This window comes from Lampetra fluviatilis, chromosome 31, assembly GCF_964198595.1.
Source record: "Lampetra fluviatilis chromosome 31, kcLamFluv1.1, whole genome shotgun sequence".
In the NCBI taxonomy this organism is placed as follows: Eukaryota; Metazoa; Chordata; class Hyperoartia; order Petromyzontiformes; family Petromyzontidae; genus Lampetra; species Lampetra fluviatilis.
Genome location: NC_136305.1, coordinates 8,709,620 through 8,737,470, shown reverse-complemented (window position 1 = coordinate 8,737,470; position 27,851 = coordinate 8,709,620). Strand labels below are relative to the sequence as shown.

General features: G+C 54.7%; 2 protein-coding genes across 3 annotated transcripts in view; one reads left to right on the top strand and one right to left on the bottom strand.

Annotated features, from left to right (window-relative positions):
- Positions 1-2,212: 2,212 nt before the first annotated feature.
- On the top strand, positions 2,213-22,958 carry CCDC14 (coiled-coil domain containing 14). The gene is made up of 12 exons (XM_078870748.1): positions 2,213-2,359; positions 2,867-2,922; positions 3,988-4,063; positions 4,890-4,962; positions 6,080-6,244; positions 16,200-16,345; positions 17,136-17,431; positions 17,700-18,101; positions 18,597-18,664; positions 19,662-19,889; positions 21,179-21,311; positions 21,879-22,958. Exons 1-12 carry the CDS (start codon positions 2,321-2,323, stop codon positions 22,819-22,821), a joined length of 2,625 nt encoding a protein of 874 aa, XP_078726874.1. The 5' UTR covers positions 2,213-2,320; the 3' UTR covers positions 22,822-22,958.
- Positions 22,959-24,943: 1,985 nt separating this feature from the next.
- Positions 24,944-27,851, bottom strand: part of LOC144943517 (CD63 antigen-like) — a 28,369-nt gene continuing 25,461 nt past the window's right edge. For both annotated transcript variants that reach the window (XM_078871037.1, XM_078871038.1), the window contains exons 6-8: positions 26,627-26,800; positions 26,430-26,513; positions 24,944-26,044 (exon numbers count right to left, since the gene is read on the bottom strand). In XM_078871037.1, the coding sequence (XP_078727163.1) occupies positions 25,979-26,044; positions 26,430-26,513; positions 26,627-26,800 (324 nt within the window). In that variant the 3' untranslated portion in view covers positions 24,944-25,978. The remainder of the gene's footprint in view (positions 26,045-26,429; positions 26,514-26,626; positions 26,801-27,851) is intronic.

Sequence of the window (27,851 nt, the reverse complement as noted above, 5' to 3'; positions counted from 1 at the left end):
GGGGGGGGGGGTCGCGCCTGTTCAGAGCCGATGCAGCTCCGTCTCTTCCTTCTCTGCTGCATCAGTCGCGTTCCACGACCTTCTGCTGACCCAGACGATCTCCAGATCTCGGGACGTGTCGCACCCCCATGGTGGGGGGCTCCGGCCCCCGTCCACGCAGCTTTGCCCGTGCCTGCCCACCACCGTGATCAATGTCCCAGATGATTGTGAGCAGAGAGTCAGGGACCCCCCCCCCACCTCGAACGAGCGGACAATGTAACCCAGAGCTCTGGCGTTCGTGTCTGTGTTCAGCAGCTGTAGCAGACGGCCACCTGAGTTAAATTCCCGGCCATGGTGACGATGTAATGGTGAAGTGGTCCAGTGTCTCGCACTGGGGAGACAAAGGCGGCCGTTCTCGGTAAACGCTCTTGCCTCCAACAGCCTGTGTAGGTTACACGGGGGAGCTTTGTCTTTGTTCTTTAATAAGTTAGGCACTGATCAGGGGTTGACAGGTATAGTAGTGGAGTGCATCCCTGTCAACCCATACAGTTTACCCCTTATTCTTGTACAGGGAAATTTAGTGTTCAGGTCCATACGGCGTAACAGCCGTTTCAATGGGGGCAAAAAACAAATGTTTTTTGTCTATTTGTTTGCGTTTCACCCTTTTGTGACGGGACTTTGTAGGATACACGTTGGGATCTATAGGGGACACGTGGTTGACCAATGAGGTCTGAAGTTGTCTCTAACCAGGTAGGGCACTCAATTTCGATTTAAAGCTTTCGTGACTGCAGGGATTCATATTCTTGATTCTTTCGGTAAAGTCACGTCGATGGAAAATAATAAAATAATAAAAATAAAACAAAATTCTCACGACGTTTCGATTGCAACACAAGCAACCATCATCAGCTGTGAAACCCACATGGCACTTGCCAAGGGGTTGCCACGGCGACGGACGCCACGAGGCGCGCGCGGGGGGGCGGGGATTGGCGGGAGATGACGTCACCACGCGACCCCTCCCCTTCACCCCACCCCCTGGCGCGAGCCGCGCTCGCTTTTGGCGGGAGACGCCCCCCCCCAAATCACGTGACCCAGCAGATTAATATCAATGCGCCTGCAAACAACACGGCCGCCCCCCTCCTTCCTCCACCTCCTGCCAACACTTTCCACCCCGGCAGGACACAAACGCCCCTCACTCGAAAATACAAAAACAAAACGCGTTCAATAAAAACTAAAAAAACTTAACCGCGCGTTCCTTTAGAAGAAAAAAAACGCCCCCAATCAGAGACGAACTACTTTTCGGTGACGTCATGATGGTAGGTTATAAGTAGGGGGGGTGTAGGGTTTTTGTTAGTAGGGCGGTGGTGCGGCTGAGCTGGCGGTTCATTCGAGTGGAGTTGTCGCTGTGGCCGCGCCGGGATTACATTTTGAATCATTGCTTCACTTGATGCAGCTAATCTGGCTGTGACGGTCCCACCTGATGACGGAGACTTGTGTTGCCTCCGAAACGTCGTGAATTTTATTTTTATTTTTGTTTTGTTTTATTTTATTTTACTTTCATTACTTTTAATGTTTTACCTACGTGACTTTACCGAAAAAACCTGAGAATATGAATCCTGAAGAGGAGACGGAGCGAGGCGCGTGAATGGGGATCGCGTCTCCTTGGCGGCGAGTGACAGATGCCGATCGACTGAGAAGGAGGAGGGGGGTTAGAGGAGGAGAGGCGCAGGGAGAAGGTGTCCGGCTACGTGCGCCCCTGTAGCTGCTACTGCTGCAGTAGCAGCAGTAGCTACACCACCGATCCTACTTCCTCCAACCCGTAACATACTCTACTCTGCTGTCTATTATTATACCAAAGTTGCACTCCTAGTATACGCCATACAACTCGTTTATACTTTTTTTAACGCAACTATACACACCACTCATACTCTATACACACACACACAACTCATACTCTATACACATACACAACTATACACACCACTCGTACTCTATACACAACTATACACACCACTCGTACTCTATACACAACTATACACCACTCATACTCTATACACATACACAACTATACACACCACTCTATACACAACTGCTTCTATACCCGCCACTAGTCAATACACCCCTAGTGTACACCCTCCCTACTCTGTACAATACTCTCAAATACGTCCTCTCCCCTCTATATACAACCTTACTCCATAGCCATCTGTACACCCTCAGATTCCCTACACGCCTTGTCCTCTCCCCTCTCGCTCTGTCTACCCCCTTCTCGTCTGTCTCTGCCTCCTCTCCCGTGTGGCCCCCCGTGCCCCCCTTCTCGTCTGCCCGGGCCTCGTCTCGCCCCGCGATGCCGAGGGCCGCAGGGGGACACAGGCCGCTTGGCCAGGTGAGAGGAGTTCGCATCACCACCACCAACATCATCATCATTAGCAGCACTAGCACCGGTTTTTATCATTATCATCGTCAGAGCCAGCATTAGCATCATCAGCAGCATTAGTACCATCAGCAGGTGCATTAGAAATATTGTAAAGAAGCAGCATTAACAGTAGTATCGGCATAATGAACAGTCGTATCATCAGGAGCATCAGCATTTGCAGAGGTAACAGCAGCAACGTTAGTAGTATCAGCGGTAATACCATTAGCAGTAGTAGTAGTATCATCAGCATTCGCAGTAGTGTAATCAGCATAGTGATAAGCAGTAGCAAATACATCAGCAGCGATAAATGAGTGCCTGGTGAAATGTGTAATCATTGCCAATGTGGAGTTAAAAGGTGGCCGGGCGTGGTGCTGGCCACCCACCCCCTCGTGTGCTTTGCCGGCCTTCATTAGACGCTACTTGTTGACGATACAAACAATATGTTGATGGGATATTTTGTCGTCGTCCCATGTGTAGATGGTGTCGTCTGGCAGGCTCAGCGGACCCCCCAAGCACAAGGGCGGCAAGCGGAGGTGGATGAGCGGCTCAGCCATGCAGACCCGTCACTCGGCCACTACACAGATTTGGCCACATCACTTAGTGGCCTAACCCAAAAAAATATATGAATCGTAAATTTTAGCTGTGAAAACCTGATACGTGTTAAGTCGGGGTGGTGGTAGCTGTAGACGTGGGTTTTTTATATTGGGTGCAATTGTGAATATCAGACAGTAGATCTCATCGACATAATCATTGGTTGATTGCAGCTCAGAGACTGTCCTACAACGCTGCTGCCTGTAATTCAGCACTGGATTACAGGCAGCAGCGAGGGTTGGTGAACCACAGATGATGTGAAGCTCCTTTCCCGTGGGTGGGCGTCAAGGAGGAGCCATAGCCTGGCTTGCCAGGAGAATGCGGTACAGCAAAAACGTGGACTCCACCCGTTTCGTCTACATGGGATCGAGTGTTGTCCCCTTGCACAAGTGGGTTGTCTCTGGGTTCGCCGGTTTCCTCCAACGTGTATTAACATTCAATTGGACCATAGCATCTTTATATAGAGGGAACCAGAGAGCATGGCCAGTTGTTGACGCTGGATCATCGCGTGGCTGCTCCGGCCCGCTTGTCTGCGGTTCCTCCTCACATATAGAGTCCATGAGAGGGAGCGAATACTCCACTCTTGAAGGGTGCTGTACATGTATAAGTCTGAATTTTGATTATTCCTGTGGGTGTCAAGTTGCCACACCCTTGTTCACATGGTGGTGGTACAGCAAAATGTCGACTAATGTCCATCTTTCCGGGCGTTTCGGCTTCTTCTCACATATAGAGACTCATTAATAGACTGAAAACACCTTAACATAAAATAGGAGTGCAGAGCAATGCCAACATTTGGTAATAGCTCCTCACCGTGTGGCTGGTACCTTCCTGCTCGTTAGTGGTTCCTCCTCGCGGCTCCCGAGCGAGTGCCCACTGTCATCTGTGAAAAAATGTTTTATAGCTCATCGGATTCCTCCAGTATAGATAAATATTCTGATGTGTGGTAGTGGCGGCGCTTTACTACAAGTTGAGATTGTTATTGAGATCCCCTGACCTTGTGTGTGCAGGTCGAGCAGCCTGGGCAGGAGGGCCGTGTCGCCAGACTCGGGATACTCGCTCTACTCCACCGAGTCGGAGGACCAGGTGCGACAGATTTATAATCGTTGTCCAAGCGCTGGGCGTGCTGTGACTCGTGGATGAACCCTAATTTGCCCAAATGGATCTTTCAATTTAATTGGCCCACCTATTTTTTTGGCTGTCCCAATGGCCCTCATGAGTGCTCATCATCATGACCTGCCACCATCAATCCCCTGCTGGATGAAGGCCCCCAAGCCACCACCACCATCCTTCACGATCCTACAATGCAACAATTAAACGCTCATCACTCAATCTCCTCAGTGGACGTCCCTCTCAGACGCGCTCCGTTCTTTGACGACGAGAGAGTGCGTTACATGTGGTCCCGCTGTGTTAAAAAGAGTTCCAATTGATTGTTGAATCGTGCGTGTGAGAATCCACTGCTTGCCATTTGTGAAAATGATACACAATTTTCTTGCCTTGCCGCCCTTGTGCCTATCTGTGTTGTCTTTTTTGTTGCCGAGCACAGACCGAAAGGCCCAAAACATCACTTTAAAAGTTGTAGCAGATAAGTGTGACAGGTTTCCTGAATTTAGCAAGGTTACACTTATTATGAGAGGTTGGCAAAAAAATATGGGAAGGAGAACTCCAAAGTTGAGCCGTAATGCGGGGGAGTTCAGAATGGTGGTCCAAGTCTCGATGCTTGATAAATTTGCAAAATGTTGTGTTTTGTTCCCTCCCGTCTTCTCTTTATGGACGACAGGGCCCAATGAGAGTTTTCCACCTCTTTCTGTTAATGACACCAGCTTAACCCCTTTACTTGGGTCGCCCTCATTGAATGTGGTAAATGTTTAATAATGAAACTTGTACTGTAATTGTGCGTCTCCTCCGGCAGGTGGCTGTGATACACCGTGGCTTGGATCGCTGCGCTGCTCTGCTCCAGGACTTCCTGCTCACAGAGCCCTCACGTGAGTACTGCGTTAACCGTTACCGGAGCGCCCCGTCACTCTGGTCACCAACCTTCACACTTACTCCTGAGAACACTGTGACCAGGGCATCCTGGCTTTCATTGCCGACCTTTTCCCTTCAGAAATTCCCATCTAGACCAAAATCACAAAGCACGCTCCTAATCATCTTCATCATATCACCGGCAAACACACAAGGCAGCTAGTGTAGACCAAACATCTCGCTCCATCTCCTCTATTGCCACGCTCTCCTGCCTGCACCTTCTCGCCTTGTATCCGCTGCGGCCTAGCAACCAAGCCCAGGAAGGTACAACTTAACCGGGCGGACATCTAGGTGAGATTAGGGGTCTGTTGATTTGGTAGTAATGTTAAAACAACTTTTGGCCATGTGGGTGTAACATCTAACATGGCCAGATGCTGAATAAGATGAACCAGAGCTCCGTTATCCTCCTTACCAACCCATTTAAAGTGACTGGCGTCTCGCTGACGTAACATCGCCGCAGTGGATATTCATTTAATATGACAGTCACTCCCGTGCTGTCATAAGAGCGCTACCGCAGCGCTCCTAAAAGTCAATATATTAATTTACTTTCTCTGAGCACGTTTGATGCTTCGCTCTACTTGCTGGCAGATGCTTCCGGCACGCAGCGCGGAACACTCATGCACGGTGACACAAACGCACACGGACTTCCAGTTTCACCGTCCTCCATTTATAACACCACCATAGCCGATTAACAGCTCCACAAGAGCCCCTAACCAGGGAGCGTTCAAGGGAAACTTTATCTCTCGTTTGTAGTTATACTCCTAGCCCAACATGTGGCCTATTCTATGTGCGTTAAGCCAGAAATAGTTCCAAACAACTCGCCATACATCCTGAAAACACCGGAGTGTAATGTTACAGCACGATGGCGAAAACCTACATAGTGGTTTACACTATGAGATCTCTTTTACCAGTGGCAAAATATAATAGTAGGTTTTTACCCTTTTAACTGGTACAAAACTGACACCTTTACCAGTTAAAAGGGTAAAAACCTACTACTACATAGTGGTGTTAGAGCCGCTTTTATTTTTCTTGGTGTCTAACTGTAACATTGTTCCTCCCTGCTGCGTGATGATGCAGGGCCGCAGGGGGCCATGTCCCAGCGTCGCCCCGCCAAGTCCTCTGCCGGTGGCCCCTCAAGGCCCCGGGCTAAGAGGTCGCTGTCAAGGACGCGAGCGGACGGAGTCGGCAAGGCCCATGCGGAGCCCCGGAGGACGAGCGCCCCCGCCATCAAGAAAGAGACTTGTAAGTGCTCGCCGATGGGCTAATAATTATTCATAGAACCGTGAAGGGGGGGGGGGCAGAGAAGGATTGGATATGTACTTGCGCTTCGCCGTCATGTGCTGCGTGTCGTGACGTAACTGTGTTAAAGATGGTTGCATTGATAGGCACACCCAGGCTGTTCTGGGTTGTTTGACACCAGCACAAGTAGGAGTGTTGTAGATATGCTTGGGCAGAAAAGGTTCCGCTAGGTCGGGCATGTATGGAGCCCGCATGAGGGCCAGTTACCGAGATAATGGTCTCCACGAGTCGCAGCCACCAAGGGGGAAGTCTTAGAGCAGGTGGTGGCATGGTGTCAGGGTAGATATTCGAGGTCGCTATGTCAACTGTGTAGAAGCTGCACTATCTGGTGGAGGGGGTAGAACGCGTTGGTCGCGGTGAGGTGCGGTGGTGGTGGTATCAAGGGCTGTGGCCGCAATAACACTGCGCCATGGTGGAGTAAAACTTCTGTACTTTTAAACAGGCGAGGAAATATCCTTCAATAAAAGAAGTCTGCTGTAATAAGCCAATATATCCTGCACGGATCAGCCATGGTGAACCATTGGTCAAACACCCCGTGACCAACACTACATGGGTAATGTCTCTTACATTCAGCGGTGGATTGATAAAGGGCTGTAAGTTCCATGATTTACATTTGGAGACCATGCTCTGCTATTGAGACCCACAATTAGAGGACCCATGGACTGCCATGAGACCCAGAGAATTGCAGAGAACCATAGACTAAAAGAGATCCATAGACTTACAGAGGACCAATAGACTGACAGACCCATAGAATTGCACATACTGACGGACCCAGGGGCTAACAGTTATGCCCATAGACTTTTGCAGAGGCTCGCATAGAAACACACAGAGGCCATAGACTCACGTAGACCCACACACTCTAGGCTCCTACCCATTGTGATCCAAGCTAGATAAAATTCCCCAAATTATTAAATAAAAAAGCTTGATACAGTCTCACAGGAGGCTCGGGTGCGAGACCCCAGGGCCCATGTGGGGGTCCTCGGGACCCTTGCCCCCCATTTGTGTATCAAATTTTAAACCACGATTGCGGTGCGATGGTGGGAACAGCATTCCGAGATTACACGTGAAAGAAGTTCAACATTAGATACATAGCAGGACACCCAAAGCAGGCACTTGGGGACTCTGGGCCACGCCCAACCACTCCCGTACTCGCTCACCTCTGCTCCTCAGTTGGCTCTCCCCACCAGACTCCCTGAACACAGAGGGGGTAACCCTAATCGGCTCTCCGACCCATAGACACCCTCATCTTTTATAGTTCTTGTCCCTGACTGACCACCTGATGTCCTCCTGGTCCATCGTGCTGTCGTGCTTCAGTTGCTGCATCCTCCTAACTGGGCAGACTTGGAATAATCACTGCTTCCAGCCCATTGGTTGATTTGACCCATCACCTGTGAGATTCAATCATTTGCACCTGTGGAGACTATGATTAGCTGTTTCTACATGCAGAACCAATTCCACCTGATTCATTCTCCAGCCACGAAGTGGACAATGATTATAATATTGGAAAACTCACGTGCAAAATTATATTTTTTATATACCAACATATATATTGCTTGTTTGTGAAGTATTGGAAAATGACGGCAGGAAACTCCTTGACGGGAACACACTTCTTTTATTAAATCTTGACTTGTAACGATACAACGCGTGGCCTCTCTTCTTCACAATGCGGTCACCATACAACGGTACAACTCGTGACCTCTTCTCTCCGCCCTACGCTTCTCTCGACTCTCGTAGATTCTGTGCTGCTGGCTCTCTGTGCCTCGTGTAGACTCCGCGCCTCGGCTACACTCTTCTCTCGTCTCGTGTAGACTCTGCGCCTCTGCTACACTCTTCACTCGTCTCGTGTAGACCTTACGCCTCTGCTACACTCTTCACTCGTCTCGTGTAGACTTTGCACCTCTGGCTACACACTCTTCGGTACCCGTCTCGTGTAGACCTTACATCTCCGGCTACACACTCTTCAGTACCTATCTCGTGTAGACCTTACACTCTCTCTCTGGCTACACCGTATGCATACTCGGCTCGTGTAGACCTTACACTCTCTCTCTGGCTACACCGTATGCATACTCGGCTCGTGTAGACCTTCCACTCTCTCTCTGGCTACACACCATACATTACTCAGCTCGTGTAGACCTTTCTCTCTCTCTGGCTACACACTATACATTACTCAGCTCGTGTAGACCTCTCTCTCTCTCTGGCTACACACTTATACATTACTCTCCATTTCTCTCCTCTCCGGGCTCTATCTCTGCACATTCGTCTTCATTCCTAGATGGTTCCACTTCTGCCCTCTACTCCTCTGTGCATCACCTTATATATCTCTTCCTCCCGGGAGACGGAGCGGATGCGGACCTCAACGTCGGCACCGCTCCTCAGTTACCCAATCACCACGCGCTATCTCTACGATCCGTTTCCGCCCAGCGCGTGTTTCCACTCCCCGACCAATAACACCGCGCTGCCACCCGATCACTCCCTCTCAGCGCGTCACCGGCACACAGCCAATCAGCAGCACTACCCTCACCCGCGCACTGACGCCTGCTCCTCCCCGTCAGCGCGCGTCACCACACACACACCCGTACATACGCGCTGGCACACGACGTATACACCCAGCGCGTATCACCACTACATCACCCCCTCCCACATAGCTCGCAGCCGGCCCGGCTGCTAACAACAACCAACCGCAACGATAAGACGACAACCAAACAAAAAAAACCCTGTAACCCCCCAGTGTGCCCCGTAACATAACAACAACAACAACAACAAGAACTATGTACAGATTGACAATGAACACGAAAAGTCAACAATAACACAATACAAGCAAATTCCAAAAAAGAACGCGCCCCACGTCCCTGCGACTACACGCAGTGACGAGGCGCTCCAACTGCCCCGACTCCTCACGAGGCAGGTCACGCAAAGTAGCACGACCTGGCGCGAGTCCGTCTGGCTGGTCCGTCGTATGGGGCGGGACACTGACGACCGTCCGGCGGTTCCGGCTGCTCCAGACGGCGCGGAACGGGCCTGAAAGGGCCGGCCCCGCCGCGGAGATCCGGCCGCCGGTGATCGGCAGCTGTCAGTTCCGAGACACCTGGGAGCAGATCAGGCGAAAATACGTGTGGATCAGGCAGAGACATTTCCCCCTCTGGGTCGCCGGTCACGTCACACGCCCGGCCATCACGACACAAGGGGAGGCCATATGGAGGCGAGAACGGTTTCAGTCGGGAGGGGTGAACGTACCAACGGCGCTTTCCCCACTTTATCTGAACGCACTGGGGCCGTGCAACGCGCACGACCTCCACGGGTCCCCTCCACGGTCTCAACAATTTAGACGACGTAGCCAAGGGTGCCTGAGGGCAATGCAGCCAGGCCCTGTCACCTGGTTTCCATTCGTGCATGGACACCTTCTGTGCCCGCAACCGTTCATTAGCAATTTGGCGAGCCCGCGAATTAAGCCGTGCGGCCTCCCTCGCCTCTGTCAGCTTGTGAATATTAAACTTAATATGTTCTGCCAATTTAGAATTAGTTCGTGGAGCGGACAGGCCAAGTTGCGTTTCCATTGGCGGGTCAGCTTCCCGACCGTACATCAAATAGAATGGGGAAAACCCCATAGCTGCATGGGGGGCCATTCTATACGCGGCAAGGACTCCCGGGACCTGCAGGTCCCAATCTACATGTGCCTCGCACACCTGCTGGCACAGCATGGAAGTCAAAGTTTTGTGGAGTCTCTCCACCATCCCGTCTGTCTGCGGGTGGTACGGGGAGGTACGCACCTTCTTGGTACCCAACAGATCGCACACCTCTTGCAACAATTTACTCGAAAATGTTTTACCTTGGTCGGATCAGCAGGCGTTCGGGAGCCCCCTTGTCCAGGACATAGCCCTGGACGAAGGCGTCCGTCACAGCCGCTGCCGACTGGTTAGCGAGAGGCCACGCCATAGGCCATCGGGTAAAGTATTCGACCCCCACTAACAAATATTTATTCCCTCTCGGCGTGACTGGGAAGGGGCCCAAAATATCGAGTGCAACGAGCTCGTTAGTACGCGAGACCTGAATAGATTGCAGCGGTGGATTAGCTGCCACGGGCGGTGGTTTACGCCTGGCGCACTCAACGCACCCCTTCAGAATATTTACCACATCACTTCCCATTCCCGGCCAGTAATAGTCACGCTGAAGCAGGGCAAGCGTCTTGTTAACTCCCAAATGCAAGAGGCGTTCGTGTGCCGCCAAGACAACCCTCCCCCTTACAGCGGAAGGCACCACGAGTGCGTTCCGCCGGGACAAACTGTCCCATCTCAACAACATGCCCTGCTTAAGTACATAGGAGCCGGTACGCTCCTGGTCCCCCTCGGGACCCCCAACCTTACGGCGCAATGCTAGCAGCGAGCTGTCCGCCATCTGGAGACGGCCCCATTCGCTGAGCGACAACGAGAGCAGCGAGTCCCGACCCTGAGAGGCAGTGGAATCATCCACGATTCGTGCGCCCGCTGTCGCAGCCAGTGCCCCCATCTCCCCCGCAAGCATCGGTTTACAGCGCGCCGATCCCGACAAACACGCGCATTCATCACAAGGCAACAACCGCGACAAGCAATCGGCATTTGTGTGTCGCAACCCCTTACGGTACGTAGTCGTAAATTGATAGTCCTGGAGGACTTCCAACCAACGCGACAACTGGCCCGAGGGTTGGGCGACCCTCAATGAATACTGTAGCGCCGCGTGGTCCGTTCGGACCGTAAAGTGACGACCATAGAGATATGGCCTAAACTGCTGCACAAAAAAGACAATGGCAAGCAGCTCGCGACGGGTGACGCAGTAGCGCTGCTCCGCCGGAGACAACACCCTACTACCGTAGGCGACAACTCTTTCGACACCCCCAACGACTTGGGATAGCACCCCCCCAATGCCCGTGTTGCTAGCATCCGTGTCCAGCAAAAAGGGACTCGCAAAATCGGGATAACACAAGGGTGGGGCACCCACCAAGGCGTCCCGGAGGGAGCGAAACGCGGCCTCCTCCTCCGGTCCCCATTTGAACTTCACTCCCTTCGCCGTTAGAGCGTGCAAGGGTTTTGCAATAGTGGCGAAGTGCTCAACGAACCGCCGATAATAAGAAGCAAACCCGATGAAACTACGCACGTCGGAAACGGACGTAGGTGTCGGCCACGAACCGACACAATCCGTCTTCGCGGGATCGGTGGAGATCCCCGAAGAATCGACAATGTGACCCAAGTATCTAACCGACTTACGAAGGAGGTGACATTTGGCCGGTTTAAATTTCAGCTTAGCCGATCGCATTCGCAAGAACACCCCTCTCAATCGCTGGAGGTGTTCTTCAAACGTTTTACTGAAAACAATGACATCGTCCATATAAATCAAGCATGTATCCCACTGCAAGCCCGACAAAACCAACTCCATAAGTCGCTGAAACGTCGCTGGAGAGGAGTGAAGTCCCATGGGTAACCGGTTAAACTGGAACAGCCCCCCTGGAGTCCGAAATGCTGTCTTAGGTTTCGACTCTTCGTAAAGCGGCAACTGCCAAAACCCCGATAACAAATCAAGAGTCGAAAAATATCGCGCACCAGACAATGCATCGAGGGACTCATCCATCCTGGGGAGCGGATACGCGTCAGCCACAGAGATCTTATTCAGGCGACGGAAATCAACGCAGAATCGCAGGGACCCGTCCTGCTTCTTAACCAGCACAATAGGCGCTCCCCACGGGCTAGAGGAGGGCGAAATAATATCGGCTTCTAGCATTTCGTTAACAGCCGACTGAACGTGTTCCTTCTCCACGGGACTCAGTCGGAAGGGATTTAGCTTGACCGGCGCCGCATCGCCCGTTTCAATGTGGTGGTGCAACAAATCCGTGCACCCAATGTCATACTTATGTTTACTGAACACATCAGAGAATTCTATGAGCAACTCGCGCAGCGCACCCAACTGCGCCGCCGACAAATCGTCCGAGGCGGCGCATAGCGAATGGACCCACTCAAGGTCTTCCCTTGGCTCAAAGTTCCGCGCGGGGCGCGAGCCCACCTGCGCAACCAACCCATCATCCACAGGGACCCGCGCCGCGTGAGCCAGCACGGTGCCCTGCGGAATGACAGCTGGCCGCGACCCCGCGTTCAAAACCATCACAAACGGATCCCTGTCAGCCCGCACCAAAGTGTGAGCCACCGATAAATCAAGACCCCCGACAGCCTTGTTAGAAGGACCCAAAAGCATACTTTGTTCCGAAGCCTCCCTCACCCATGGTTTCCGCAACCGGAGGGGAATCAACATCTGTGAACCCGGGGGCACTTGCACGGTCTGTGTCGCCACCGCTTGTATCGTAGCGCACGCCGTCCGAATGTCAGTAGGGCTCGTCAAAAATGAAATCCGGCGACCCGATGGCAGTTCAATGCATCGTTGATCGATAAGAATTTTAATAGGCATTTTAGCCAAAATATCAGTGCCCAAAAGACACGGAACTGCCAAAGAAGACGAAACGAAAACGGGTCCCGACAATTTGATATCTCCAATGCAAATGGACGCCCTAACCTGACCGATAATGCCCAACGATCCCCCATTAGCGGCGTAAAATGGCACATCCACTGGAAGCAGCGGACGACATTGGACTGGAAGAATATTATAAATGAGGTCCGATATAATAGTTGCCGATGCCCCCGTGTCCACTAACACCCTAATCTCGACCCCATCAATAGATCCCGTAACAACGGACGAACCCGCCGAAGCAGCCACAATTCTATGCCCCAATTCCGCCCATTCAATGTCTCCCTGGTCCCGGCCGAACCCCCCTCGCCGAACCGAATCCCCGAACCTTAACCGGCCCTCCTCCGCCGCAACGCGGCGTCCCATGTGTGCCGAATAAACAGGCCGAGCGTGTGAGGTGCCGCGACTTGCCGGGGATTGTAGAGATGACTTGGGCTCTCGGTCGTCGTCCAGCCGAGCTCCCATGGCGCGCTGACGCGGAGCGCGGCACCCGGACGCCACGTGGCCCCGGAGGCCGCAGTTATAGCACGTGACGAGGGTCGGAGTAGATCTTGGTTGCTCCGACTTTCGGCCCGATCGCAGAGGCGACCGGGCCCCCGGCCTCCAGTCCCCTGGTCGTCCCGTGGCGAACGCCTCCTCTCGTGGGCTGACGACTTGGGGTTCGGTGACCACCGAACCCGGGGCTGCGACGACAGCAGCGTTGCAACCAACGCCTTGTTTCCGTTGTAGGGCCTCGTGCGCTTGAATACTCGTGGCGACTCTCAAAGAAGAAATATCAATCTCGTCAGCTGTGTTGATAGGGACCCCCAGGTCCTGCGCCAACTTAAGCAGCTGCTCCAAAACCATCGCGTCTTGGCCCTCCTCGTCCATCCGAGGGAACGCAGCATCAGCAAGAGCCAGCAACGCCGTGCGATAGGCCAGCGCGGTCTCCGTGGCCGCTTTCCGTCTTGCGTAGAAATGATGGCGGCACGCCGAGGGAGGTCCGTAGACCCTGGCCAACAAACCCAGCGCATCCTTCAGCGTGGAGCGGTCCGACTTCCGTGCAGACCTGAAGGCCGCGAGCGCGTCGTCGTCCAGCATGGCGGGCAACGCCCGCAGCGCCGTAGCATCGGACCACGCTGACATCTCTTGATGCGCCAAAAACCTTCGCTGAAATTGGCCCCAGTCTCCGCCTTCCGCCTTGAAGGCTGACAACGTGGGCAGACGCTGCTGAAAAATGAAGTCATCCGCCTCGTGGTTCCTCTCCGCCTCTCCGTCGGTGTGTAAGATGGCGGCTCCAGCAGCAGACGTAAAATGGCGGACCCCCTCGCGCGCTGATGACGTCGATGCGCGCGCTTGGGAACCCACCACCACGTGGCGCTCGCCGTTCCCGCCAAAAGTAGGCCCAGGCGCAATGGCGGGAATCCCCCATTCGTTTTGGCGGGAATCTGCGGGGCGACCTTGTAAAATGTCCCCCACCGTCCCCGCTCCTCCCGACGAGCTGATCTCCGCCAAGATGGACGCGGCGGCCAGCAGCAGCTCCGCCAGTCGGGAGTGCGCCTCACGAAGCACGGCCTCGGTCCCCGGTCGCTCGCCCGGCGCCGTCGACGGATCCTGTAGCGTGGGCAAGTCCTCCTCCTCGCCCCCCGCCACCAGCGGCTCCGAGTCGTCCAAGTTTTCCTCGCGGTCAATCCCGTGGGTCCTACGGGTCTTCCTTGTCTCCATGCTTGGAAGCCCGTTTCACTTCTGACGCCAGATGAAGTATTGGAAAATGACGGCAGGAAACTCCTTGACGGGAACACACTTCTTTTATTAAATCTTGACTTGTAACGATACAACGCGTGGCCTCTCTTCTTCACAATGCGGTCACCATACAACGGTACAACTCGTGACCTCTTCTCTCCGCCCTACGCGTCTCTCGACTCTCGTAGATTCTGTGCTGCTGGCTCTCTGTGCCTCGTGTAGACTCCGCGCCTCGGCTACACTCTTCTCTCGTCTCGTGTAGACTCTGCGCCTCTGCTACACTCTTCACTCGTCTCGTGTAGACCTTACGCCTCTGCTACACTCTTCACTCGTCTCGTGTAGACTTTGCACCTCTGGCTACACACTCTTCGGTACCCGTCTCGTGTAGACCTTACATCTCCGGCTACACACTCTTCAGTACCTATCTCGTGTAGACCTTACACTCTCTCTCTGGCTACACCGTATGCATACTCGGCTCGTGTAGACCTTACACTCTCTCTCTGGCTACACCGTATGCATACTCGGCTCGTGTAGACCTTCCACTCTCTCTCTGGCTACACACCATACATTACTCAGCTCGTGTAGACCTTTCTCTCTCTCTGGCTACACACTATACATTACTCAGCTCGTGTAGACCTCTCTCTCTCTCTGGCTACACACTTATACATTACTCTCCATTTCTCTCCTCTCCGGGCTCTATCTCTGCACATTCGTCTTCATTCCTAGATGGTTCCACTTCTGCCCTCTACTCCTCTGTGCATCACCTTATATATCTCTTCCTCCCGGGAGACGGAGCGGATGCGGACCTCAACGTCGGCACCGCTCCTCAGTTACCCAATCACCACGCGCTATCTCTACGATCCGTTTCCGCCCAGCGCGTGTTTCCACTCCCCGACCAATCACACCGCGCTGCCACCCGATCACTCCCTCTCAGCGCGTCACCGGCACACAGCCAATCAGCAGCACTACCCTCACCCGCGCACTGACGCCTGCTCCTCCCCGTCAGCGCGCGTCACCACACACACACCCGTACATACGCGCTGGCACACGACGTATACACCCAGCGCGTATCACCACTACATTTGTACCAGATGTGGGATTGTTCATTAACCCTATGACATTCAAATCAATGAAATATTCATGTATTTATGCAGCAACCAACGTCCAAGTGCAAAGGAAACTTCATAATTCAAGGAAAATGAAAACATTTGGTTTAGATGGGGTGGTTGCAGAATGACGAGATTCGTGATGGAGAGGCAGCTGAGGGAGGGAGCGCACTCGAGGGAACGTTGCCTTGTCGGACTGAGGGATTGTGACGGCTTGGGTAGGCCTTGAGCTCGCAGTGGATAGATCACGGCTCACGGTGCAAGCCTGTAATTGAGCACTGGAGGCAGAGATGGTTGGTTGATCACTCAATTTGTGAAGCTCCCTCCCTAACCCGTGGGCGTCAAGGTCTCCATCTCCTGGCTTATTCCCATGGTGTGATGGCAGTACAACAAGTGGGTTAGCTTTCCCGCGCCTTTCAATAATTCTCTCCTCGAGATATAACGGAAACTGCGCATGTTACAAATTCAAATTATAGAATGTAAATGCAGCTGCATGTCAGGTCTAGGCATGTAACCAACTGCAAGAAAAATTTGTTGCGTTGCGCCGTTAATGCCACCGCGTGGTTTGTGCCCGCTTCGCTTCCCAGTGGCAGCTGGTGGCAGCACGGCGTTCAACGGACGTCTCGCCTCCTCCACGCCCACGCTCGCCTCGCCGCCACGTGCCCCGCCACCCGCCACCAAGCCCACAACGCCGCCCGCCACGCCAGGGCACTCGTACAACAGCAGTCCCCGAGTGAGCATGTTTGCACGCTACGCCAGTTAGTCATTTAAGGCCGTAATCGACTTAGGAGAAGACCAGGACTGATTAAAATATTCCCCACTCATCTTGGCCATGAGCGGGAATTGAACTTCCCACCGCACCCCCCCCCCCCCCGCACACAGGTGCACGCACGCACACACGAACATACATGCACACAGGCTAATGCACATTGATGTCCTCACATGGACAGATACACTCATACGTGGATACACGCTTGGACACGCACGTACTCAGGCAAGCACAAATGGATACGCACACACGCATGCGCCCACCATCGGCCCCCACCTCCTGAGCACCAGACTTAGTCTCTTCCCTCGCACAGCTCCATCTGTCATCTCTTTTCTACAAGTTGTTAGCAATAATAACCTCGCTCATTTCAAGAAACGTATTACACTCTTACCTATTACACGTTCATAGTGTAGTCTGTTGCTGGACACTTGGACGTTTGGGGCATTGTGTCTCTGCTCAAGAACCGTGATTAAAAATAATAGGGCGAGTTGATTTAAATGAAGCCCAGGCCAGATGAAGATGCCACATGACATACGAGGCCAGGAATAATCACATATATTGCCTTGATCCCAGAGCTTCGTGAGATAAGCTTATTTTGCAAGGGAGACCTGGGGTTCTATTGCACCTTCAGTAGTGTTGTTGGTTGCTGGCCACTTGGCGTTTAGGGCCTTGGGTTCTGTGCTCGGCCACTGATTTAGAAACGGCAACAAAAAGCCGCGGTTATGTGCACCGCCTCTGTGCCCCGTGCGAGCAGGCGATCACAAGCAGCGAGCGCGCGTACTCCGCCTACGTCCCCGTCTCCACGGCGACCGCCACGGTGACCGCGGCAACCTCTCCAGTTGCCGTGACGATGCCGGCCACGGCATCGCGCGGCATGGCCTCTTCTCTCCTCCCGCCGACGTCCGAGGGTGGCGCGCCCTGGGCCGGGGGCCGCTGGGCTGACTTGGCGCGGGCTGACGGGGCCCATGCGCGCTTCATGGCCTTGCAGCCCGAGTGGGAGGCCCGAGTGACGACGGACGCCAGTGGGGAAGAGGACGTGCCCCAGGACAGGTGCGGCCACTGCCAAGGCAACCACGTCGGGTGACGGCACAGTGTTGACACTCGTGCCTAACGGCAATAAGGGCCTAAGTTTGATTCCCAACTCGGGCGCCTTCCTGTGTGGAGTTTAACACGTAGGCTTTAGCCTACCAACTCCTATGTGGAGTTGGTACATTCTCCCCCTGCACTACAGAGTGTGTGAGTACACGTTGTTCCATCCCGTGATGCTCATTGAGCGCCCCGTGACCCCATACGCTTCCGCTCCGTCTCCTCCACGCAGGTTCCTTGAGCAAACGGCGTGGGGCCACCGTGGCCCCGTGACGGCGCTCGGCGCCGACGGGAGAGCCGAGCGGGATGGCCTGGACGACGACCGCGACGACGTGGGCTCGGACCAGGCGGTGGCGGGGGGCACGCAGGCTGGTGGGGGGCACGGGGAGGCGGCGAGGAGAGCGGGAGCGGTGACGCGCGGCCTGGCGCAGCTGCGCGAGCTGCTTGCACGGCAGGACGTGCGCGCGTGCGTGCGCCTGCTGGCAGAGCTGGAGCACAGCGTGGTGCTGCTGGCGACAGCCCTGCCGGAGCCCGACCAGCAGGCGGAGGCAATGCTCCCGCAGCCCACGGGGTCGCCGGGGTCACCCTCACGCACCCTGGCGCTCATGCGAAGCGAGAACTCGGTGCTCCACCGGTATCTACCGTTCACCGCCGGTCGCCACCATTCGCCACCGCTCACCACCGCTCACCACAGCACTTCGCCAGTACCCACAGCTCACCATCACTCACCACCGCATCACACTATCCACCACTCACCACCACGCTATACCACTCACCACAGATCCTCTCAGCTCGGTCTCCAATGACTGCACAACCATTGTGTTACGTTTGGGTCGTTGCTCGCTCTGCCACGTTCGGGCTCCAAAGGGTGAGCTTGTAGCAAACACCCTCGGCAGGGCATCTGAGTGTTGTGGCCCCTCCCGTGTACAGGGAGAGACCCGCTTGCCGAGTCTACGCGGGCCGTACACCCGGGTGTCACGGTCGAGGCCGTGCGACGTTGGAGTTATAAGTGTGCGTCTGCCTACGTTCTCGTGACGACGCGATTCCATGTGCGCAGCTGGTGTAGAATTTGTGCCGTGTCTCTTGAAACCACGTAGCACGCTCTGTACACTGCGTGTGTCGTGCGTAGGCGCGTGCAGACGCTGTCGCAGCAACTGAGGGAGAGGGAGCGGCCGGACCATGGCTCGAACACCGAGTGTAAGTGGTGCCCCCTGCCCTACAAACACGGCGCGAAATCCCCTGGCTTGACGCGATCATGCGTTCGGCGGTGGTGCGACGTCACGGACGGTGTAACCACACGGGTCTTTTGCAGAGCAGCGCAACCCCTCACTGTTAGAGCACGGCCCACGGAAGCGGATATCGCAGAGCCACCTCTGAGATCCCTTCTTCAAGTGGCCTCTGATCCACACATTAGGAGCAGATCTTCCTACCTGCCCTGTTACTCGGAATAATGTTTGTCACAGAACAGTCTCAAACCAACACTGTAATTCAGCTAAATTAAGTGGTTGTTTTTGTGCACCCAGTGGTGACTGGGCTGAGATCATCACCAGCTTCTCGGGTCTACTGAGCTGTCGGTTAGCTTTAGCTTGTCGTTTTCATATTGGATAATTTCAACAACTTCCTCGGTGCCATCCGCGGCAAGGGAGTTTCCCAACGTCTGTGTGATCCACCAACCCTTGCTGTTGCCTCTATAGCGATGGACTACAGGGCATGGCACAGCGTAGTAGCCACCACCGCCACCGGCTTGCAAACAAATGCTCTTTACGGAGAGTGTGAGACGGTGTGCCGCTAGTGCTGAGAATGAGTGACCTCCCAAGTCGCAGCTCACCACAAGAGTTCTAAATGAACGCCTCTGCATCTCGTGACATTGCGCTGCCAGTCGCACGACTGGCAACACGTGGGGTGAGATGCGTGTCGTGCCTCCGTCCTCACATCTCAAGCTGTATCTCTCATGTCCCTTCCATTGTGCTACCTCATATTGTGTCTCTCATCTCCCTCGTATCTCCCTCATCTCCCGCGTGTCTCCCACGCGTCCCACGTGTCCTACTCGCGTCCCACATGTCTCCCTTGTGTCTCACGTGTCTCCCTTGTGTCTCACGTGTCTCCCTCGCGTCTCACGTGTCTCCCTCGCGTCCCTCGCGTCTCCCTCGCGTCTCCCTCGCGTCCCTCGCGTCTCCCTCGCGTGTCTTTTCAGTGGCGCACCTGCGCGCGGCGAACGCGGCGCTGCAGGAGCAGCTGAGCCGGAGTCGCGCAGAGACGCAGGCCGAGCGGGGGCGCCACGACCAGCTCTCCCGCCAGCTCGGCCGAATATGGGGGGGGCCGGGACCCGACGGCAGGGAGGGCGTGGGGGGCACGGAGGCGAGAGGACCCGAGAGCCTGGGGACGGCGCACTGGGAGGAGGAGGCAGCGCGCGTGCGTGAGGGTGCGTCGTGTTGGCGTGAATCCCACTACACGAGCGGCTTGTCACTAGTGGTCGTGACTCCGCTCGTTCGTCCAGGGATGCCTCGCTCTTTTTCAGGAGGGTCCTGTTTCTCGCAATAGTGGGCAATGTTGTTTCTGATTGTGTGATCCCAATTGAGTGATTTGCGGGGAATTTTGACAGCATTGGGGATGTTTTGGACGACACCGATTACACTACATGTGGGTTTAGCTGTGGAAGTAAACCGGAGTACCCGGAGGAAACCCATTCAGAATAGGGGGAGAACAGACAAACGCCATGCAGAACGGTGCCCAAGTTGGCAATAGAACTCAGCAACTTCTTGCGGCGAGGCACGAGTGTCACCACTGCACTGCCACCCATGTGGTCGTGAATGTTTACGACGCGACCGTAACACGATCGGCTCTCCTCGCGTAGTAAACGTAGCTGCAAATAGTCATTTAAGGAAAGCAGAATCGCGCTATCCACACGTGAAACGCGCAGAGGTGTCTCGCCGCTGTGCGAGCACTGAATTGGTGTTCAGGTCACGCTGTTTGAGACCACGCGAGGGCTTTGCTATCGAACTCCTCCTGGGCCCGCGGCCTGGAGGGCCAGGTGCCTTATTTTATCCACTGCGCGATTTCGGCCACGTTTAACGACACGGTAATGCAGCCCAGCGATGGCGTGTCCCACGCTTGTTGCAGAGGTTCGCGGTTGGAATCTGGCTGGCCCACCCAGCTTATCACTGTGGGTGTGTTGATCATAAGTTATAGATATCCTGACGTCATTCGCAAGAATAGACCATTTTGTTGCTGGCGTCATGGGCTAAATTCTTCTTGCCAAATTCTAAAATGAGACCGTAAATGACGCCATTGAGATCACACACAGCAGCGATCATTGCCCCCTATCGGCAGACTGATACCTGTTTGCAGGCCAGGTGCGGAGTCCCCTTGTGGCGTACTGGGACAGCTGCTCTTAAGACGCCCCAGCACAAAAAGGCGCTCAATCAAAAGCGGTGATTGTCATCGTTAGGGCCACTGCCGTGAGTGGCGAATCTCAGGCCCCGCCGTTCGGGTGTTTGTCGACAGCGTAGCTGAGTGCCACCCTGTGTGGCAGCTGCACATGCAGGCCCCGTGCCCTGGGTCGTGTCTCTCCATGTCTCCCTTGCATCACCCCTGTATCCCTGTCCATGTCTTCCCACATCTTCCCGTGTCTCTCCGTGTGTCCCCCCCCACGTCTCCCCGCGACCCCCCGTGTGCCTTCTCCCTTCCCCCCCCCCCACTGCCTCCCGGTAGAGGTGGACGAGGCGCTGTGCTGCCTGCGCTCTGTGCGGGAGCAGCTGCAGGCATCGCGTGATGAGGCCGAGGGGCTCCGCGCGGCGCTGGTGCAGAGGGAGCAGGAGCTGCATTCGTTGCGCCAACTCTCAGCGTACGGACATGCAGACCCACGGGACACACGTCCACTACTCGCATGCGCACAGCGACACACACAGTGACACACACAGTGGCGTTCTCGCAGGGAAATAGAGATAGGTGCATAAACACATGCGCAAGGACACAAGAACACACTTGTATGGACATACGGCCACACACGGGACATTCACAAACATGCAGGGACGCAGCACACACATGGACCGCACGTGGATACATGGACAGGCACGCATCCACATATATACACACTCCGATGTGTGCATCTGCCTGTGCGGAGTGGTGGCGCCGTGGTTAGCATACTGCGCTTTGAACCAGGCGACCTGAGATTGATTCATGCTCACAGCTAACATCAGTGACGATTATCTGACCGGTCCCCTAGGTTAACTCTGCGTCAAACGAGTACCTGGTGCAGTGTACAAACATCGCCACAGGGGAGACAAAGGTGGTCAGGCGTGGTCCTGGCGACACCGACCCCCTTGTGTGCCATGCTGGCCATCATTACAGCACTTGCCCCAACAGTCTGGTAAAGCTCAATGGGGGATCTTTGTCTTTGTTTGCGGAGCAGGACCCTGCAGGGCAGCATGACGCGGCTGCTGTCGGAGCTGAGCAGTGACGTGCGGCCGGGCTCCTGCTCGCCCCCCAGCGTGGCACCGCCCCTCGCCCGCCCCACACCCGCACCGCAAGGCCCGCTCCAGCACGGGGCTCCCGGCTCTGCACGGCACTGGGAGAGGGGCATGGGTGGCGCAAGTCACGGCGGTGGTGGTGGGGGGAGTCAGGGCCACTGGGACGTCCTGGGCGGTGCAGCTCACGGTGCTGGGGGTAACGATGGCACGGGTCAAGGTGTCACGGTGGAGACCAGTAGGGGTTACGGTGACCGGGGCCAGGGTCACGGGGGTCAGATTACACTCGATCAGCCCTCGGGAGAAGCTCTGAGAGCGGCCGCTAGCTCGTCAACCTCCGTCACGACCGCCGCAGCCGCGAGCGCTGCGGCCTCGGGCGTCGTCGCCACGCATCTGGACCGCTCGAGCACGCCGCTGTCCACCACCCACGACGACACAGACTACCTCGACCCCGCGCCCGCCCGGCCCATGGGCAGCGAGCCCCCTCCCTACCCTCCTCCCTTGCTCCCTGCTCCCCCAGCAGCCAAGTGGCCCTCGGCCGCGGGAAGCTACCCCGGCTCGGAGATCGCGTCCCCCCTATCGAAGGCGGGCGGTGCCGGTGGCGGCTGGGGCCCCCCGGGAGGGTCGGCGAAACGCTGGGCTGAGGCGGGGGGCGAGGAGGTCGACGTGGGGAGCGACGCGGGGAGCGACGCGTGCCGCCCCCCTCCCGTGCTGCTGCCACTGCGGCCGCTGCCTGACTGGAGCTTCTCATCAGTGGGCTCTGGGTCGCTAGCGTCGACGTCGACGTTCACGTCGCGCGACGACCACGCGTTCCGCCACGGCCTGGCTTCGCTTGATGCCAGCATAGCGCGGCTCCAGCACGCGCTCACGTCGCGCCTCCGGCCGTGAGCGAATGCCTGTCCCCCTGAAAGGGAACGGGGTTTGTGCGCGAGTGCTCAATGCAGTGTGTAGATGTAATTAATGTACACATTTTGTATATTGGTAATGTTGGGTTTTTTTTAAATAAACGCCAAGTTTGATCAAAATTTATATTGGCACCTTGATCAAAAGTGAAATGATCATTTAGATTTGATACCAGACTCGGCGTTTTTATTGTCTAAAAAAATACTAAAACTATTTCCTTAACCTGCATCTGTGACTCGGTAACTTGAATCACATTGGGGCACACAGTGCACACCACAGACAAATCTAGAGGGCTGTGGTACAAAAATCACTCGCACGCACCACCATTGTGCATCGGACTGCCTTAGAAGCAATATTGCCACCAGTCCAGAACTCGACATCATCTGATCCATCGCATGTGGGCATCATTTATAGTTGCTGCCAAACAATGTAAATGGATGTTTCTAAACAGAGGACAAAACCACATGACCACCATGGGGAGAGAGCAAACACGTAGGGCTCCAAAGATACAACAGGCATCACCAGGGTCCAGGATCGAACCCACTTACTCCTGTATAGCATGTGACCCGATTCATGGAGATCTCCCAGCAAGAGCTGGACTAAGCTCCACAATCTCGTCGATACTCTTTCTGGAGAGTTGAGTGCAAAGCACCTTCCGGGCACCTGCTTTTTTTACATAGCTGCACCTACCAAACTACTTGGACCAAACATCCAAATATAGGATCAGAGCTTGGTTAACTGTTGACTTTGAAAATCTGCACGCTTTACAAATTTGACGGCACTTGCCATGTAAAGCATTGCTATTATACTGCTATACATCACCACATGGCACATACCATACAAACACTACTCTCTGTGGCTTGTGCAACTAAACCCACAACACTTTGCTGTACAGAGGTTGAGAAGGGTTGGGGGCAGTTTAGGTGGGGCAGAGGGCTGAGTGGGCCTCGTTTGGCATTTTTTCTCCAGCCCACCAAAAACCTTTAGGTGACATGGATTCCTTCAGTCGGAATTTTCCACGAAACGTCGGTGATGTCACTAGCGCATATGCCAGGCTTGATGCATCCTTGAGGTCATTTCAGCTCCTTCAGTTTGTTGTGTGGGAGGAGACCGAAGTTCCTGGGGGAAGGCTCCACAGACTTGTACACACAAGGAGGCTCGGACGGCTGTCAACCCCGAATAGACCATGCCTTTATTATTGATTTATCAAACGGAGGGATGCACACTGGAGACGGCCGGCCAGGGTTGAGTTTTCACCGCCGTGCTCCGCACACCTCGGGCTTCAGCACCGCGTGGAGGCGGGTGCCTGCGTTAGCTCGACAGCAGCGGCACTCTTAAGGTCGTGAGAGCGAGTGCCTCTCAACGGAGTCCCATTCTTCCGCTCGCGTCACGCACCAAACAACTGCATGACACAGCAGGTTGGATTCGCATAAACACTGCAGCTACGATTTAGTCGATATGCAGGCCCAACCAGTGGCAGAAGGGAATTCCGGAATCGAATCTCGACTCTGAAAGTCGGTTTTATTTTAGGGGAGTGATGGGGGTTATGCACACGGGTGGGGGTGGTCTGTGTGGCTGAGTCGACCCCCGCAAACGGGATGTGAACTCACGACTTTGTTGGGAGTCTGTCAAACCGCGGCGATGCTCGGTGACAATCGCCACCGCGAGTCCACATGGCTACTGAAAAATGGGTGGCCCACGTGCATGACCGTCTTTGGGTAGTCGGTGCAGTACTGCTCTGCTAGTATAAATCTCTGAGGGTTAAGTTGTTGAATAACAGATCTCAATGGGTCCGCAGATTTATTCCTCTCGCTCTCACCGTCTCGGACAGTGGCACGCGCGACACGAAGATGCGAGATCCAATGCGCACGTTGGCAGACGTTCGACCTTCGTAGAGATCGCCACGTGCCACCACCGTCATCAAGATGTGGATTTTCCCGTGGGACTTTACAGATATAGCTCTTACTATAGTTTTAAGCAATGACACTAGAGTCTACGCAAGCATAGAAAGTACAATTACATTCAAATTATACGAGAAAATATTACTAAACAAGAGGTTATGTTATTTTGTCTACTTATACAGGCTGGAATGTTTTGTTAAGTCGTATAAGGGGGTAGAGAGGTGGGGAAGCAGCTGGAAGGAAGATGGGGAGGGAGCTGTAGAGTTTGTGGGTTTAGATCCGCCGTGGCCAGGAGAGGGCCATGGTTGGCCATCACTATGGAGGGGCTGTGAATATGCGTGCAGCGAAAAGCAATTGTGTACAGCCACACCTGGCAACAGGAAGGGTAAGTGCAATCTGTTGGGGGCGGGGTTAGGGGGGTCAGGGAGAAAGCATACTAGCCAATGAGAGACGAACTCTAGAGCCGTTTCTATGATGGCATCAGCGAATCGGGGGGGCCCAACCCGAACCAAATTGGTCCAAGCCATAAAATGCATAGCCGAGCCTGATCCAAATCTCCAATCCCGATGACACCGATGGAACATCTCGCTCGCTTCTCACTGCTGGTGTTTACAGTGCGAGGCCATGGCCCGGTCGCTCTCACAAAACCCCTGCCCCGCTCTCTCACAATCCTCCCCGCCTCCGTCTGATATCCCCGTGATGTCTCCCCCCTGCTCCCTCAACCCGCGGCCACGGTCGCACCTTGAGACAGCAACCCTTGAGCTGTGCCAACATCTCTACACCGTCAATAAAGCACAGTATGCACTCACGCTGTTTGACAAGCAAGTTAACGCACAATCCGTCGCTATTATTATTGGACATTCACAGTGAGCGGTATTAAGTTGCTATTCACGAAGCCGTACACAACAGCAGCAGAAGCAAACAACAACGCAGCGATCGCAACAAGCAAGATGTGCCACCTCTGGCAGAACCGAATTGAGCTGTGGCCACGGGGACCAATGGGATAAGTAACGCTGGCCCTGCAGGGGGGGGGGTGTTCACAGACGACTCAAACGCAGAGCGGAGTGCAACGCTTGCACTGCTCTCTCAGGGGAAGCAGGGTAGGAGGGTGGCAAACTCCAGATGGACTAATAGTGAAGGAGGTTGATAGTGTGGGATTTGGTATCGTGTTTGGGACATGAGGACAGGGGGAGGGTAGGGGGGGTGGGCGACAGGCGTCGGGGGCCGTGGCGGCGTGTGGGCTAGAAGGTCTCGTACGTGTCCTTGATCCCCTTCATGAGGCAGCAGGCCAAGATGACACCGATTATCTGCAACGCAAGAATGGCAGTGCACACACACGGCCAGTGAGGCGGGGGTGGAGGTGGCCACAGTGAGTCGCCAGGTCGTCACGGTGACTCAAGACTGGCCCTCGTCTCTTGTAATGTTTAGCAATTCACCCTTCGGTCACGAAATGTGATGCAGGGAGTTTTGGGGTGGGTGCTATGGCCCCGCCCCTGCCACCTTATTTCCCCTGCCCATTACCCATGAGCCTCACTGTTTTTCCTGCATCTCTGTGCAACCTTCAGTCTGAATTTTAGCCTCCAGCTAAAAGTAAAACAAAAAAAGTGTTAATTTCACACTTAGAGCCTCCTGACTGACTACCGCATAGAGGACAGCGTGTGGAGGTCAGCGTGTGTAGGGTGGCCCTCTTACCTGGGCCAGACCGATGCCAAGAACGACGGCTCCGATCAACACGAGGCTTTCCTTCAGCTCAGTTTCGAGCTTCGGCACACAGGCCTGGGGAAGACAACCGCACTCCATGTCTCGTCACCGCACCCCGTGTCTCCCCAACAGCACCCAGTTTCCTTACTCCACCCAGTGTCTCCTCACGCCACCCCGTGTCTACTTACGTCTGTGTAGATTTTATGTACGTCCTGCACCAGTTTGGCTGCCTCGCCCTTGCCACAGCCAGTTGTTACGTTTACGCAGCAGGAGTCCGGAGTGTTGCCATGGTTAACCGGATCTTGATTCCAGACGTTGTAATTCAGCCACTCCGTGTAGTTTGAAGCGCCGCAGCATTTGAGCTGCACGCGCGGACACAGGAACACACCGTCGCCTCTCAATTGGCACCAAATCTGGGCCCAGCGGCGGCAGCAGCACCGCCGCCCATTGCGCGGATTCGCGGTTCGAACCTGAGAGGTCTCCCTGGTTATTACCCACGGTGGTGGTATTAACTTTAAAACACCATGTGACCGTATGCTTGACAGCGGATGGTAAAGATCCCGCGACATCATTCAAAACGAGTCTGCCGTTGTGTGCCGGCCTCACGGTCCAACTTTGCCAAATTCGATTAAGTACACCGCGAATCACTCAAATGGGATTATGCAGCAGCAGCGGCGGCAGCGGCAGCATCAGCAGCTATCATCGCCCCTACTGACAACGCTCTACACTCGGGCATCACGACAGGCTTTGGCTTCGTGACATAAAACTGGTGCTGGTCAAATAAATGTGCTTATCATCATAATTAACGCCCGCTCGCACATGAGGTGCCGAGTAACCTTGTACCGCACAGGGACAGCTGCCACTGGGAGATGCAGAGCGTCCCTGGGACGCCACTCCCGGCGTGATAGAGGACATCTCCATCAAACACGCCTCACCGTGCGCCATCCAGGATAATCGCCAAGGCGATGAGAATCACAGCAACAACGACAACGTGTAGCGCTGTGTAAGTCGACAGCTGGATTAAGGCCTCCCTGTGTGGAGGCTGTGTCTCTCGACTCACTCGTGCTGGCTACGCTGCGCGTGGCTGCCTGTAACCCAGCACTGTGGAGGCAGCAGCGAGGGTCGGTGAACCACCGCACAAGGTGTTGCGAAACTCCTTTCCCGTGGGTGGGCGTTGAGGAGCCGTACCCTGGCTCGCCCAGGAAAAGGCGGTAAAGCAAAGTGTGGACTAATCTCCATCTGTTTCCATCTGTACGGGGATAAAGCCGTTGCTGCCCTCTCGCACAAGGCGTGGCTTTTCTCCTCCAGGTGCTCGGGTTTCCTCTTTCCACTTGAATACAAAACGCAACTCATCATCGTTAATCGGCTGAACACATCTTACAAATAAAAACCCAATGCAGCAGGCAGGGTCAT